Below are 15,263 nucleotides of genomic sequence, written 5' to 3'. Positions count from 1 at the left end.
TGGGCCCTTGAGCAAGGCCCTTAACTGCTCAGATGTATAATGAGATAAAAATGTAAGTCGCTCTGGATAAGAACGTCTGCCAAATGCCTAAATGTAATAATAATGTCAGACTTACCCTTATTTCTTTTTCAGCAGGCTCAGAGATTTGAACATCCTTGCCCTCCACTGTGAGGTGAGCCTTGGAGATGCTTGAGCCGGCGACCACAGAGTATTCACCAGCATCAGACATGCGAATGCTCTGGATGATCAAGCGCTGAATGGATTTGTCTGTGGTAGCTTTAAACCTAAATATTTAAAATTGTACCAAGCAACATTTATTTTATAACCATATGACGTGTTTCCAAATGGGTATATAGTATTGTGGAAAATAAAACACCTTTAGCAGTACCTGTCAGATAATTCAAGTTCCTGTCCATCTTTTAACCAAGTGACTTGAACATTGGGCTCAGAGAGCTCACATTCAAAGGTGGCCCTTTTCTTCTCGGTGACCTTGATGTCTTTGATGTGTTTTGTAATCTCAATGACACGAGCTATTAAGGAGAAAATGTGCGTCATTGTGATGAAACAAAAAGGATTACCAAAATTGTCTATACCAAATAGAAGTTAGGAACTCACATTCAACGAACAGCTTTGCCGATGTCTCAGCAGATCCTGCCACAAATTTGTACTCTGCACTATCCCCAAAATGCACATTTTGGATAGTGAGAGAGTGTGTGAACTGTTTGGAACGAATCTGGCATCGGTCACTGGATCTAATCATTACTCCATTCTTTAGCCATTTATGGCTGATACCTTCATAATTAACAGTCACTTTAAATGTAATGGTGTCCCTCTCCTGAGCACTGAGGTCCTCGAGCATGGATGTGATTTCTATGGCTGAAATATTTAAAAAATAATGCAAGTATATGTTATATTCACATCTTAAAGCAACAAATAAGCATAGAGAACTTTAAACTGACTTACGGTTAACAGTCAGGATGGCAGAGACACCGTCATCTCCACAGACAAATGTGTATTCCGCTGCATCATCTATGCTAGCGTTCATGATTTTTAGTTGATGAAGCTTGCCCTGCACTACAATTCCGAACTTCTCGCTCGTCTCAATCTCAATTCCATCTTTCAGCCAGATAGAGGGGACATTAAAATGTGAAACTTCACATTCAAATGTGGCCACCTGGGTCTCTGGAACCTCAACGTCCTTCAGGGGGTTTATGACACTCAAAGCTAAATAAATGTTAAAATGGACATCATTATTCAACTTGTATACTACTACATGGGGATGCCTACTTTACAAAATGTAAAAAAGTTTACATACATTCAACATGCAGATGTGCACTGCATTGTAAATGTCCAATAAGAGCAGTGTACTCTCCGGTCATGCTCTCTTCCACGTTCTGAATAACAAGTTTGTGGGCTTTTCTTTCCGAGAGTAGCTTAATATTAGAGCTTGGCTTGAGTTCTTGGCTATTGAACATCCACTTAACTGGAATGTCATCGTGTGATAGGCTCAGCTCAAATGAAGCAGTGCCGCCCAACAATGAAGTTGCATCCTTGGGCTTCTTCACAACCTTGATAGCTACAAGAGAGATAAAAAAAAAATTAAATGAAAGAACATCCCATGGACACATCTGTGTAAAAGCATTAATGGGCAAATACTTACTCTCAACATTGAGTCTTGAATTAGCAGAGAGCTTTCCAAGTTTGAATCCATAAACAGATTCATCATGGGTGTTGCAATTTTTAATCTTAAGGGTGTGAACCATGCCATCTACTGTGATTTCATATTTATCACTCGGAATGATTTCAACACCATTCTTGATCCACTGGACCCCTTTTACATCCAAATGAGTGAGTTCAAGGTTGAACACAGCATCTTGTGTTTCAATGACAGTTTGGTTCTTCATAGTCTTTTTGATCCTAACAGCTATAAAATGGCATTCAATTATGAGCAACCAAAAGACAGAATAATTAAAGCACAATGCACCTACTGTATATAGTAAAACTTAAATGTACCTTCAACCCTTAGGTTAGCAGATGTTGTAGAGTTTGCAACCTGGTATGTATACTCTCCAATATCCTGTGGTCTGGTGATATCAATAACTAGGCTTCTTAAAGTCCCATTGTCTTCACTCCTGACATTGTCATCGAAGCTAACAGACTGTCCATTCTTAAGCCACTTTCCTTCAGCGGATTCACTTGCAACCTCACACTCTAATACAGCAGTTTGGGACTCTGCTACTGTCAAATCACAAAGTGGTCTGCTTATAGCACCACCTATGAAAAAAACAACAACAAGAAATCATATATTTACCCCTAAAATTAGTTAAACAGAACGTAAAAGGCTGCAACATAGATACACAGTTCACAAACTAGCTTTAATATTAAATATTACAAAATGAGCTGTTATACTTGTATAAATATTTGTATACCTGAAACAATAAGATTTGCACTAGATGTCTTCTCTCCAGCAGCAAAGACGTACTCTCCTTCATCGTCCTTCATGGTATTAAGGATGGTGAGGCTATAGTGGGTACCTTTGCTGTCAATTTTGTACTTGGGGCCAGCCTTCAGAGTTTGACCATTAAATGTCCAGAGAGCGTCAATTCCGGAATGAGATACTTCGACCTCAAATGTGACATTCTGAGTCTCTGTACATACACAGTCCTCCATGTGCTTTACAATGTTGATTTCTAATAGACACAAGAATGAAACAATATTTATTATTCATTTTATTTATTATTCATCATTCATTTATATGTTATTCATATATGACATTAAATGATTATTTTTTGATCTATGCAGAACATACTTTGAACTGCCAGGTTGCATGTTGAATCAACACGACCAACAACCAGCTTATATTGTCCTTCATCTGAAGCATAAGTCCTGTTCAACACTAGACGTTGTTTAGAACCTTTTGCGACCATTTGGACTCTGTCATTGGGTATCACCAATTTGTCATCATGATACCATTTCACTGAGCTCACATCAGCTGCAGTGATCTTGGCCTCAAAAACAGACTTTGTACCCTCTACTGCAGAAATGTCCTTTAATGGTACCAAAAAGTCAATGGCTGTGAAGATATAGAGTTCATAATTATACATTCGAATATTTCCATATTACAGAAAAACATGTATGAACCAGACATTGTTTATGAAATTTACCTTGAACAATAAGCTTTCCAGATGTGGAAATGCCTTGGTTGGGTACATTGAAGGAGTACACTCCAGTGTCATCTTTATTAGCATCTTCAATTAAAAGCTTATAGTTCAATTTGTCAATTACAATATGAATTCTATCTGTGGCTGAGATGGCCTGGCCATCCTTCATCCATGTTCCTTCAACATTTTCCTGAGAGAATCGTACCTCAAGCTGGGCAATATCACCCTCACATATTGTCAAGTCAGATAGGCCTTGCATCAGTGTAACTGGACGCACTGAAAAGAAAATTTGATGGTGGTAAAAATACAAAGCATGAGAGAAAGTGTTTCCCCCCTATGTCCTTATTCTATATCCTCATTATCTTGAGCCCCTTTCAAGAATACTCACATTTCATTTTTAGGGAAGCACTTGTCTTCAGGTCACCCACTTCAAAAGTGTATTTTCCTTGGTCCTCTTTTTTCACATCTTTAACAAATAGGCTGTGGCGACCACGACGGGAGGACACAACATATTTAAGGCTAGGAATTATCGCTTTGTTCTCAAAGTACCAAGTGCCTTGAGCATCTTCACGGGAAACTTCACACTCAAACTCCCCTGTAAATGACTCTGGCACTTCTGTATTCTCAAGGTTCTTTACCATTTCAAGTGGTGCACCTAAATGGCAATTAAAATAAATCAACATTACTTTACTTTACAACACTATTAATTTAATGGCTCAAAACATTAAAAGTATAGGAAGATTGGTTTACTATGCTTAAATGCTATCATATACAGTATACAATCTAAAATGGTTAATTTTTGCTCAACACCATTACCTTCGACATAAAGTCTTGCAGTTGTACTAATGTGGTCATCATCAGCAAGTACACAGCTATATTCTGCTTCATCACTCATATTGATGATCAGTACAGACATAAAATGCACCTTCCTGTCAGAGTGCATTCTGTACTTATCTCCAGAGAAAATCTCTACATTGTTCTTCAGCCATTTGACCTTCACAAAAGGTTCATTTGTCTCACATTCAAAGGTCACCATGGTGTCCTTTTCTTTGGCACTTTGATCTTCTAGCGTTTGAGTAAAGGATACAACTTGTTTCGCTGAAGGAAAAATCAAATAAAAGGCAATCATGTAGTGGACGGTAACATAAAATAAAGGGAAAAAACATGGGTTGAATTATTCTTTAGTAGCTTTAGTGTTGAAAATACCTTGAATCAGTAAGAATGCATGGCTTGAAGTCTCGCCTGCAATGTTCATAGCTTTGACCATGATACTAGCAGAATCTTCAGTGGACACATCTCTAATGACCAGTTCACAGACATGGTCCTCAGGCCAGTACCAATAAATTCTGTCAGATTTTTCTAGTAAAACTCCATTCTTAAACCACTGACATTCTGGATCTGGTTTACCAACAACTCTGCAATGGAAGCGTACTTCATCTCCTTGGGCAACTGTCTGACTCTGAATACGTTCATGAATTTTTGGAGCCTCCATACTGGGTGAAAGTACTATTTTATCTGGTTTAATTTTGGGAATGGTGAGTTTATGCTCCTCCTCCTCCTTTTTCTTTTCGGCCTCAGTTAATTCTTTGGTATGATGAAGGAGTTCATCTTTTCTCTTCCTGAGCATATCTTCATAGGACTCATCTCTTTTACGGGACTTCAGCTCAACCGCAGTAATTGCTTCATAGTAGCCTTCCTGAGTTCTGCGCTTAAATTTGCTTCTCAGCTCTTCAGATTCCTCTGTTAGTTTCTCATGGGTTACCCTCTCTGCTTTCTTCAGTTTTACTACCTCTTTGGACTCTTTGGAGGTTTCTGAGGACTTCTCAGGCTTAATAACCTCAAAGGTCACCCTGCCATGCTCTTGAACAGTTGTAGGAGGCTTAATTTCTGGGGCCCGACGCAGAATTGTTCGGAAGTCCTCCCTCTGTTGAATCTCAAACTTCACAACATGCTCAACAGCACCTTCAGGGTTTTCTGCCACAACTTTGACATCTCCTGAATCATAAGATTTGCAGTCCACAATCTCAAGGTAGTGTATGCCATCATACTGTAGCCTAAATCTTTTGCTTTTACGAATAAGCTGTCCATTCAGGTACCAGTTGACTTTTGGGCTTGGGTATCCAGTTACTCTGCAACGGAATTTTGCAGTTTCCCCTTCCAGTACTCTAATGGGCTCTGGAAGCAAGACAATCTCAGGCTTGGTTTTCTCTGTTGTTTCATCACCACTAACTCCAGAAGGAGCTCCCTCATGAGCAATACGCTCTAATTCATCAAGTCTTGGCCCTCTCCTACCCTCAGGCAACTGGCTTTCCTCAACAAGGCTCTTCTCATCTTTCACAATCAGGGTAGCTGAGGTCTGGTCAACACCAAATTTGTTGGTAGCTCTGCATGTGATGACACCACTGTCTCTGGCATAAGCAGCTTCATAGTCAAGACTGCAATAGCCAAATTCATTAATCATACGTAGTCTGTTAGCAGCTTCCAGGGGCTTTCCATCATGCAGCCACTCAACAATCATTGTGGGATCACCAATAGGGGTAAGTCTGCATTCAAAATGTACAGGACCAAACTGCTTTAGCCTGACAGATGTTAGTTTCTTTTTGAACAGAGGCTTCTGCTGCTTCTCCTTGTCATAAAGGTCACCCTCCTCCCATTGATCCTGACCATAGCGGAGATGAAGTGGCTCCAATTCAGGTGCAGCAATTTCCTTAGCTTTATAAGTTCCTTTCGGAATAATTAGTTTTCTCTCTGGTTGAGGTCCCGCTGCCTCCACTTCAACATTGACTTTGCAGCGAGTGGTATCTCGGCCAGCTTTGTTAATAGCTGTAGCTGTGTACCAGGCACTATCAGAGCCAGAACTGTGAGCAATCTTGAAAGAAGCCCCCCCTTTGCCACCCTCAATTCTGGAAACAAACACAATTTTAAATGTTTAGATTATTCATATTTAAAACCAAATATTGTTTGTGATACTACTTATTGCTACAGAAAATATTCACCTGATATGTGGATGCTTGTTTGGGGTGATGATATCACTGTTTTTCAGCCAAACAATGTCCGGGAGGGGAGAGCCAATTGCTTTAACAGCCAATTCAACCAAGCTTCCTTCTTTAACAGTAATGTTCTTCAGCTTCTCAACAAACAGGGGCCTCTCCAAATTTTCCTTAGCTAAAATTTCATATAAAAAAAAGGAATATTAGATTTAATATTTAAATAAAAGTGTAAGGCACATTAGGAGTTATTTAAAAAAAAAAATTACCTTCTACAGTAAGAGTCATAGAAACAGAGGTTTTTCCAGCTCTGTTCTGAGCAACAACTGTCCATTCTCCAGAGTCATGAGGCATAGCAGGAACCACAATCAATGACTGGGTTCCATCTTCCTTCACCACAATCTTGTGGGTATAGTCATTTATGACTTGTTGTCCTTATTAAAAGAAAAATGCATTTAACTCTTTAAAAAAAACAGATCTACAATGTCTGAATGAAATTTAGCAAATTAGGGTTTTTATCTAACATACCATTATGGAACCAGTAAGTTTCAGGCATGGGTCTTCCTACAACCTTCAGGTCAAATCTTGCAGTTTGTCCCTCAGAGCACTTAAAGGAAGATGGCTTGGTGACAAAAACAGGCTTATAAAGTCTTTCAAGGTGGGCTTCATCAGTGTCATCTAGTCTGCGAGCAGGTGAACGTCCGGGAGAACGACTGGTAGAGTGTGGCGATGTAGATCTGAATTGTATAAAAAACAGACATTCTCAGTAATGATGTGATGTACATACTGTAAGTATATATCACTCTGCATGCAATGTACTGTATTTGATAAGATCTTAAATTTAATGATTACAAAAGCAGCTTAAAACCTACTGCTGTGCTGCCACAATTCACAATTTGCACTAGATTCTTCTAGTCTTAATTAAAAATGGTAGAATTTTGAGATTCTTTTGGAACATCACAAAAAACACATAGTACATGAGTAAATCAAACATTGAAAATCACCTTAAATTCTCTTTATATTATAGTATATTTATTTTTGGACAATCAACAACATTTTAAACTCATTAAATTGGACGTACCTGATCCTCTGAGCTGTTTCTTGTTGATGGAATCGTGGGTGCACATCTTCTAATTCCACATGCAGCTTGCCAGAGCTGACAGCATTACCCTTCATGTTGCTAATCAGAGCACTGTAGATTCCCTCATCCTCTGGTACAACCACAGGAATACGCAGACTGGCTCTACCATCTTTAAGAACCTCCATTTGATAATGGTCTCCATGTCTTATGCGTTTGCCATCTTTATACCATGTAATCTGCAAATTAGAATACCGGCTTAGTAAAAAAAAATTATTTTATTTTAAATCATTAGAATACAATATCATTTCAGATGAAGTTTTTTACCTTAGGCAGCGGAGTTCCTGTCATTTTGAAGTGCAATGTGGCACTCATTCCTTCCCTGAGCTTGTAATTTTTCACTGGAGTGCTAAAAACTGGTGTTACACACTCATGCTCAGATATGGTCAGGTCCATCTGCTCCCCATCTTCAGCCAGCAATTTTTGGTAGGTAATCTTTAGCAAATGACACTCAATCTCATACATGAACCTCTGTTCAACAGAAGATATTTTGAACTCCTGTGAAAAGACAGGATTGTTAGACATGGATATAATCATCAAGATGGTGAGTTGAATTGGCTCTTTTCTAAAACAAAGGTGTACAAACCTGCTCAGAGGTGATGGACTGCATCATTTGTGTTTTCTTAGCCATTCTCTTCTGAATGATTATTTGCTCCTTTTCAAGTTCATTCGTAAATACAGGTGGAATGTCTCCAACTTTGGGCTCCATTCTCACCTCTGTAGTCATTTCAGTCTTATATGCAACTTCATGTTCTTTTATGTAAGCTTCATATGCCTCTATAATACACATGTAAAATATGATAAGGATCAAGGATACGTGTGTGTGTGTGTGTGTGTGTGTGTGTGTGTGTGGGTGTGTGTGTGTGTGTGTGTGTAGCAAAAAAAATGTTAGCATGACCAACCTTCATTAAGCAGCATAGCTGATGCTGATGCTTCCCCAAGCTGGTTTCTTGCAAACACTATATATTCTCCAGCATCTTCAGAAAATGTCATGGAAATCTCCAATTTGCAGTGACCTGTTTCTTTATTGTAAGCTACTCTATTTCTAAATTAAACATGTGAACAAAATGTTAATATATATATATACTGTGTTAAATAGTGCATGCCAAGAAAAACTGCTTTAATAAACTACCTGTATCCAGTAGTGAGTGGAATTCCACTCTTTTTCCAGTAGATGTGAGGTTTGGGACTGCCTCCAATCTGGCACTCAAACACAACACTACTCCCTTCCACCAGTTTCTGCACGGTGGGCTTTCTTATAAAAAATGGAGCCACAGCAGCTCCAGTCTCCACAGATTCAGAGACAGCACTGATTTGTGACCTGGTCTCTTGTCTGACTTCAGCTGCAATCCTGGGAAAGTTTTAGTTATTAATTAGAATTCCATACGAAGTTGTTTTGTACATAATCATTGGTGGGCACATCACTAGCTCAGCAACCATTGAAAGAAATGCTGAATCCTAAATACATTTTTGGCCAAAAAATCTTAAAATGTGTGTTCAAACTCAATATGCCGTATTTGGTTAAAATATTTTTAGTTGTTGTTATAGCACAGGCTACCACATACAATACATAATACAATCACGGAGCAAGGATGTGGTCCGAACTGTGATGTTATAGGAACTAATTTGATGAAGCATATTATTCAGCTTGAATGGACCTGGACTTTCTTTCTAAAACCAGGACTGTTCACTAATGCAGAAAGAGCTAAATAAAATATAATATACTGTATAAGTCATGTCTATGGGGCCAGGGGTAGCTCAGTGGTTAAACCATTGGCTTCAGAAGATCCCAGGTTCAAACCCCATAACCACCATGTTGCCACTGTTGGGCCCTTGAGCAAGGCCCTTAACCCTAAAACTGCTCAGATGTGTAATGAGATAAAAAATGTATGTCGCTCTGGATAAGAGCATCTGCCAAATGCTTAAATGTAAATGTCTAAAAAGTTAGATACCTCTAACAATAGCACAATATAGTCTTGTCACAATTACATATTTCACCAAGAATATATATATTTTTTTATTAAGAATCCAAAGATGTTGCTTCGTTCCAAGATACATGGATAAAAAAAAGGAAATTGTGGAATATCTAACAAATTTATGGTTCATTTTTCATTGATGACATCTCAAGATCAACTTAGAAAAGGACATGGCACACTCACTGTCTTTCTTGCATAGATATGTCAATTTGTTCAGAAACAGCAGTCAAATCCTCACGACTCTCAATTTCCTCAGAGACTGTAAAAAAAGGGGGAAAAAATGTATCTATCTTCATGAACTGTGTTACATTGTAGCCTTGTAAGCATGAGATTCTTACTTTGCACAAGCAGGTAGCAGGAGGTGCTGATAGTTCCAGCCTCGTTTGTAGCAGTACAAGTGAAACGTCCGCTATCCTCAGCAAAAGCCTCACGGATCACCAATCGAGCATATCCTTGCTCATATGTGATCTGGAAGTCAATAGAACTCTCAATCCTGTAGTCCTCTCTGAACCACATGATGCCTGGTGTGGGGTGACCTGAGATCTGGCACTCCAGGGTCACAGACTCTCCCTCAGTTACAGTCAGGTTCTTCAAGCCCTGAATAACAGAAATTTAGTCATTTGTTTGATAAATGACTTAAACCTAGGTTTGAAAATCCATTGAAGTTAAATACTTACAGCTACAACTGTTGGTGGCATCACTTGCACTTGTGTATCAGAAGGGATCATTGCAGCCTCAACAGCCTGTAAAATATTTTGTGCATTCAAATCCTCTGTTTTAGAACATGATACAGATTATGTTTTGACAAAAATAATAATAATAATAATGCAACAAAGTAATTATTTTTCACAACTTTACCCCCACAAATTAAAGGTACAAATCCTTAGTTAGCTTTACATTTTAAAATAATGTTTTAATGATGTGTAAAGTACAACAACATAGGTGACAACATAGGTGAGCATAACACAATAATAATAATAATAATAATAATAATAATAATAATAATAATAATAATAATAATCCATGTTTCATGTAAAAGCAAAGACAAGCTAAAAGCAGTGTATGACTGTGATGCCGATTGCCTGATGGGAAAACTCTACAGTGTGTCTTGAAAGAATTACACATTAACTCACTACCTCTATCAGAAAAGCTTAAGTTTCACAGTTAGGATAGGGTTTCTGTGATGTTTTATATTTCTAGAGCATCATTGCATTAACTGTTATCCATACAAATTATTTGAATTGAATTGAATTGAATTGAATCATTAAGGCTGCAGTGCATTGTTAAAATTGCTCAACTTCTAATGAAAAAATTTGAATAAAATAAACTAGCACAGAGTAGTGTTCCTTTACGTCGTCCTCAGTTAGAGTAGAATTAGCAGTGGTCAACTCTTTGAAAATATTGACCATACCTTCATTACTGCTTCCGGTGTCACCGAATTGTTCAGTACTGTTTACAGTATGAAGTGTATTAGTAAGAGAGACTCCAAATCTACTTTTTCTCCGAGCTTTATCAAAAGTTATGTCATTATATTCACAGATGTTCTCAACACTGTTTCCCTAAAGTTAATTTTGGCAAAATCATCCATTAACCATATATGAATGCAAAAACTAAACTCTAAATTCAATTGAGACTAAACTCAATTCCAGCGTATTTGTATAGCACATACCAATAATTGTTTTTCATAAAGATGTTTTACAGAAATATGGATGTAGATATCATTAAGACATTAGATTCTTAATGAACAAGCCAGAGCCATTGGAAAATACTATGGCAAATGTGTACGATTGTGTACATGACAAATAAAATTTGAATTTGAATTTTGAAATTGGAAAGAACACGAGAAGACACCATGAAGAAACCAAGACAAATGATAACTTATTCTTCTCTGCATGTCACAGGATAATAGGAGGTCATTACATTTATTTTCCATACCACTGATCCTATATAGGTTTTTGTTGTGGGGTGTCTGGAGACTATGCCAGGGAGACAAGGCAGGAGATGGTGTTTCAACTCATCACAAGACACACACACACACATATATACTATAGGCAATTTGTAAACACAACTTAAACACAAGCCTGCTACGTCTAGCCTACTGTAGGGAAAACCAGAATACCCAGAGGAAACCCAAGAAAAGCACAGTGCAACATTCCAGTTACACATACACAGACCAGAGAAATTACTCAATCCCACAACCCAAAGGTGCGAGACAACAGCACTAACTGCCAAGTCACCATGCACCGTGGTAAATATTTTCTTTTTCACAACTTTAGTACAAATCGTACTAAATGTGCTGAAAAGATGTCTCGAGTAACCATGATGATCTTTATGATCGCATTAGCAATTCTTAAGAGATAGAACAGATCGTTACTATACCTGTGTTTTCTGTTATCTATAGTTTGTTTATCTGCCTTCTTTCCTTTGCCCCTCTGCCACAAGGTACCACCAAGTTGCACATAAGTTATTTTACCACTAGGGGTGGCAAATGATCCACCCTGAAAAAAACCCTCACCTCTTTAATAATAGCTCCACTGATCTGTTGCTGCATGGCAAAAGAGCCTTCCCACTGTTCCTTCTGGGCATGTGTGGATGAGGACTGGACATATGTGGATCCAGCAGACATTGTAGTGTAGCTACACTCTGAAACGTAGCCTTCTTGCTTCCATGGAGGCAAAACATCTGCAGCCTCTGTGACATACTTGCCTGTTATTAAGGGAGACTTGACAGGTCTAATAGGGGACACAGACACTCTTGAAGTTGGGGAACCAGACCTAAAGAAAAATAAAAGATGATTAAAGACAAAAAAATAGAAACTACATTTATTATATTTATATTTTTTTGACAAGCTTGCTGGATAAATCTATTTAGGAAAATAAAAAAAGCAATTTACCTCACAGGTGTGTGGGTTGGAGCCCTAACATGTCTTACGGGGGAAGGAGACTGGTGGCGAGCAGCTGCAACCTTTGAAACTGCTGAAGCTGGTGGTGGGGACATTGAGGTTGGTTTTCCAGGCACACGAGGTGGTGTCTTGTGAGCCAAATGCTGAATTTCAACACCTCCTTCCATTTGCATTTCTATCATGGCTGATGGCTCAGAATGAGCGTCTATTATCTATGAATGAAATACAACAATGTACTGTATTTTACCTTTTACCACTTGGTTAGGGTACCATGGTGACTGATGATAAGGGCAGGCAATTACAGAGCATAAAATCTAATTAAAAGTGCAGATAAATTAGAATTCTGCTTATTTCTACCTTGGTCTGTGAAATCTCAGCGGTTGAAACAACTGTCTTGGTCTTCTTAGCAGGCACTGCAACTTCATCACCTAGAATAAAACATAGTCATGTGTTCTTTACCATGCTGATATACTAAGATCAAACATATTAATTGCTGTTAAATGCATATTTTTTCAGCAATGTCAATATATACCTCGAACCAGGAGTTCTGCGATTGAAGTGGCACGTCCACTGCTGTTAGAGGCGGTAACGGAGTATGCACCAGAGTCTTCAGGAAAAGCCTCTGCAATCAACAAACTGTAAAGTTCCCCATCTTGAACAATCTCAAAGTCAGCTGAGCTTTGAATCTCCGCTCCCTCTCTATAAAACTTCACCACAGGTGTAGGGATTCCTGTCACACGGATGTCCAGCCTCACTTTGCTTCCTTGTCTCACAGTCATGCTTTGTAGTCTCTGAATAAAGGTCGGTGGTGCAGTTTCCGCTATAAAGAAAAGACAGGTTTGGTACCTAAATCTTAAGTTAGGAATTGCTTTTGGTCAACATCAAATTAGATCAATTTAATTACCTGTAACCAGGAGTTCAGCAGTGCTAGTGGCTTGTCCAGCGCCATTGGTGGCTCTCACAGAAAATCTTCCGCTGTGTGCGGCTGTCACGGCGGGGATCCTCAGAACAGCGCGGCCTTCGCTGAACGAGATCTGAGCGCCGGGCAGAGCGGCAGCAGAAAGAACCTGGCCATCACGAAACCAGCTCACCTCAGGAACTGGATTACCTGCAGGGAACAGAGATTGTAATATAACCCTAAACAAACTAGACACTATGTATTTGCTCAATTTATAAACAATTAAGATAACAATTAAAAATGGGAAGTGACTTATCCTTACCACTAACTTGAGCTTCGAACGTTGCGTCACTACCCTCAAGTGCCACAACGCTCTGAAGCGGCTGCGTAAACGTTGGCGCCTGTGTTGTCATGGTGGTAGGCACCCTGGAAAATATGAATCAAAAATGAGGCACTCCTAACTGGACATCAAACCATTTAAGGTCAAATCATTTATTTCATAAAACACAATTAAAAACCCACAGCATTAAAATTGTTTTTTTTTTTTGTTGCATGAATTATAGGTGAACTATTTTTAGATGCAGAGAAATTTAACTGACTAATCATTTGGTGTCGTTCCTTTCACACTGCTGCACCTGGCTCTGAGCAACCCGTCATCTGAGAGACTAGTGGTGCCAAAAGGTCTGTGTGTCAGTTCAGACACCTTTCTAAGAAGCTTTGATTGCAGCTTTTGAAACAAATTACCTATGAAGATGCAAATGCTAATGATTAAGTAAAGCACAAAGGACCTCACACAAAGATCAAGATGGAATATCCTGGTAGGCCTTTTCCATGATTAGGTTGTAAACATAACACTATATTTATTATACGATCTTTTATGCAAAACAAATAAGTTGGACAGTTACAATTTAATCATCTAGCTGTTCGGGAATATGGAAGTGACCCATGAGCTCATCTCACACGTACGTTTCGGGTACAACCATAAAATTGGACAGAATGTCAGCAGGTGTTGCTGTTAAAGCAAACAGTCTACAATTGTAAAATGACAGATGTTTTGTGAACTCCTGTTAACCTTTGTTAACATAATAGCTTATCTTACTCAAATCTTGTACCTAAAATGCAAATAATATGAAATATTTTTACTTATACAATGTATATACTATTTAGATACTATTAAGATACAATTTATTAAATAAAACGGCAAGTGCTGAGAACAAGGAAAACCATCGAGGCTCAGTAGCACCCCAACACCATTTAAATTCCCAGAAAATATAACCAACACCAACTTTAAATAAGGTCACCAGGCTGTAAATATACCCCGTTCTATATTGAGGGGTAATACAATATCTCTACATGTACATTTATCAACTGGCAGCTTCAATAGACACTTTAAAGCTGTCCATTATGAAGACGTGAGAGTTCATGGAATTTGTCATCTTCTCTCTTTAATTAATCAGTCAGTTTCTGATCTGTATAGAACAACTTCCATATACCTGTAAGAGTTGAAGATGAAAATTAAGATAAAGTCGAAAAAACTGATTAACCTATTTGTTTATTTTCTATTTCAGTTCAGATAAATTTTTTTTGTGCAGTTGATGTAAAAATAACTTCCGTAAAACAACAAAGCAATAAATACCAGTAAAAATGCGAAATTGCTACATTAAGCAAGTTTTGTCCACTATTTCTTATGACAAGGCTTAATAAACCTTTTTAGGCCTCCAAGTTTAATTAATAACAATTTATTAAACAAAACAAAAGCTTAACAAAAATATTTAATAAAACAAATAATTTATTTTAAGACAAACCGTAAAAACACTGAAAACCTACAGTGGAGTTGTCTTAATAGCAGGAAATAACTATTTTTAAAATAATTAATTAATTAATTTGCTCAGAGGGAATGGAATGCAAAATTATTCCTGAAGCCATCTTCTTTAAATGAGTTATTCAGCTCTTTTAGGACAAAACCTCTAGCACTACCGTCTCCTATCGCCATCATTTAGAAATAAACAGCACCAATTTCATTTGCCCAAATCTTTAAACTAATCTAATCATTGTCTAAAATGTATCCATTAACCACTAGACGATTTTGGTCAAGAGACAAAGTTCAAGCAATTATCTTTAAAATTGTACAAAAACAACCAGAGGTTAATTTTAATAAACAAATAAACTGTATTTCAGTAGGCGTTATATATAATGATTGA

At 38.0% G+C, this 15,263-nt stretch overlaps 1 protein-coding gene across 1 annotated transcript in view; it reads right to left on the bottom strand.

The window, feature by feature from the left end:
* Positions 1-13,475, bottom strand: part of ttn.1 (titin, tandem duplicate 1) — a 137,304-nt gene extending 123,829 nt beyond the window's left edge. Inside the window, 30 exon segments of the mRNA XM_053496981.1 lie at positions 116-284; positions 389-530; positions 616-876; positions 964-1,224; positions 1,316-1,576; positions 1,661-1,924; positions 2,014-2,274; positions 2,430-2,690; positions 2,810-3,073; positions 3,165-3,437; positions 3,550-3,816; positions 3,978-4,259; positions 4,368-6,064; positions 6,158-6,326; positions 6,418-6,582; positions 6,677-6,885; positions 7,230-7,465; positions 7,554-7,784; positions 7,873-8,063; positions 8,189-8,331; positions 8,419-8,637; positions 9,446-9,521; positions 9,601-9,859; positions 9,940-10,005; positions 11,778-12,036; positions 12,156-12,378; positions 12,515-12,592; positions 12,697-12,984; positions 13,069-13,272; positions 13,385-13,475. Coding sequence (XP_053352956.1) covers positions 116-284; positions 389-530; positions 616-876; positions 964-1,224; positions 1,316-1,576; positions 1,661-1,924; positions 2,014-2,274; positions 2,430-2,690; positions 2,810-3,073; positions 3,165-3,437; positions 3,550-3,816; positions 3,978-4,259; positions 4,368-6,064; positions 6,158-6,326; positions 6,418-6,582; positions 6,677-6,885; positions 7,230-7,465; positions 7,554-7,784; positions 7,873-8,063; positions 8,189-8,331; positions 8,419-8,637; positions 9,446-9,521; positions 9,601-9,859; positions 9,940-10,005; positions 11,778-12,036; positions 12,156-12,378; positions 12,515-12,592; positions 12,697-12,984; positions 13,069-13,272; positions 13,385-13,475 — 7,770 coding nt within the window.
* Between the last annotated feature and the right edge of the window lie 1,788 nt (positions 13,476-15,263).

This window comes from Clarias gariepinus, chromosome 5 (genome assembly GCF_024256425.1).
Source record: "Clarias gariepinus isolate MV-2021 ecotype Netherlands chromosome 5, CGAR_prim_01v2, whole genome shotgun sequence".
Classification (NCBI taxonomy): Eukaryota; Metazoa; Chordata; class Actinopteri; order Siluriformes; family Clariidae; genus Clarias; species Clarias gariepinus.
This window is presented reverse-complemented; position numbering and strand designations above follow the sequence as displayed.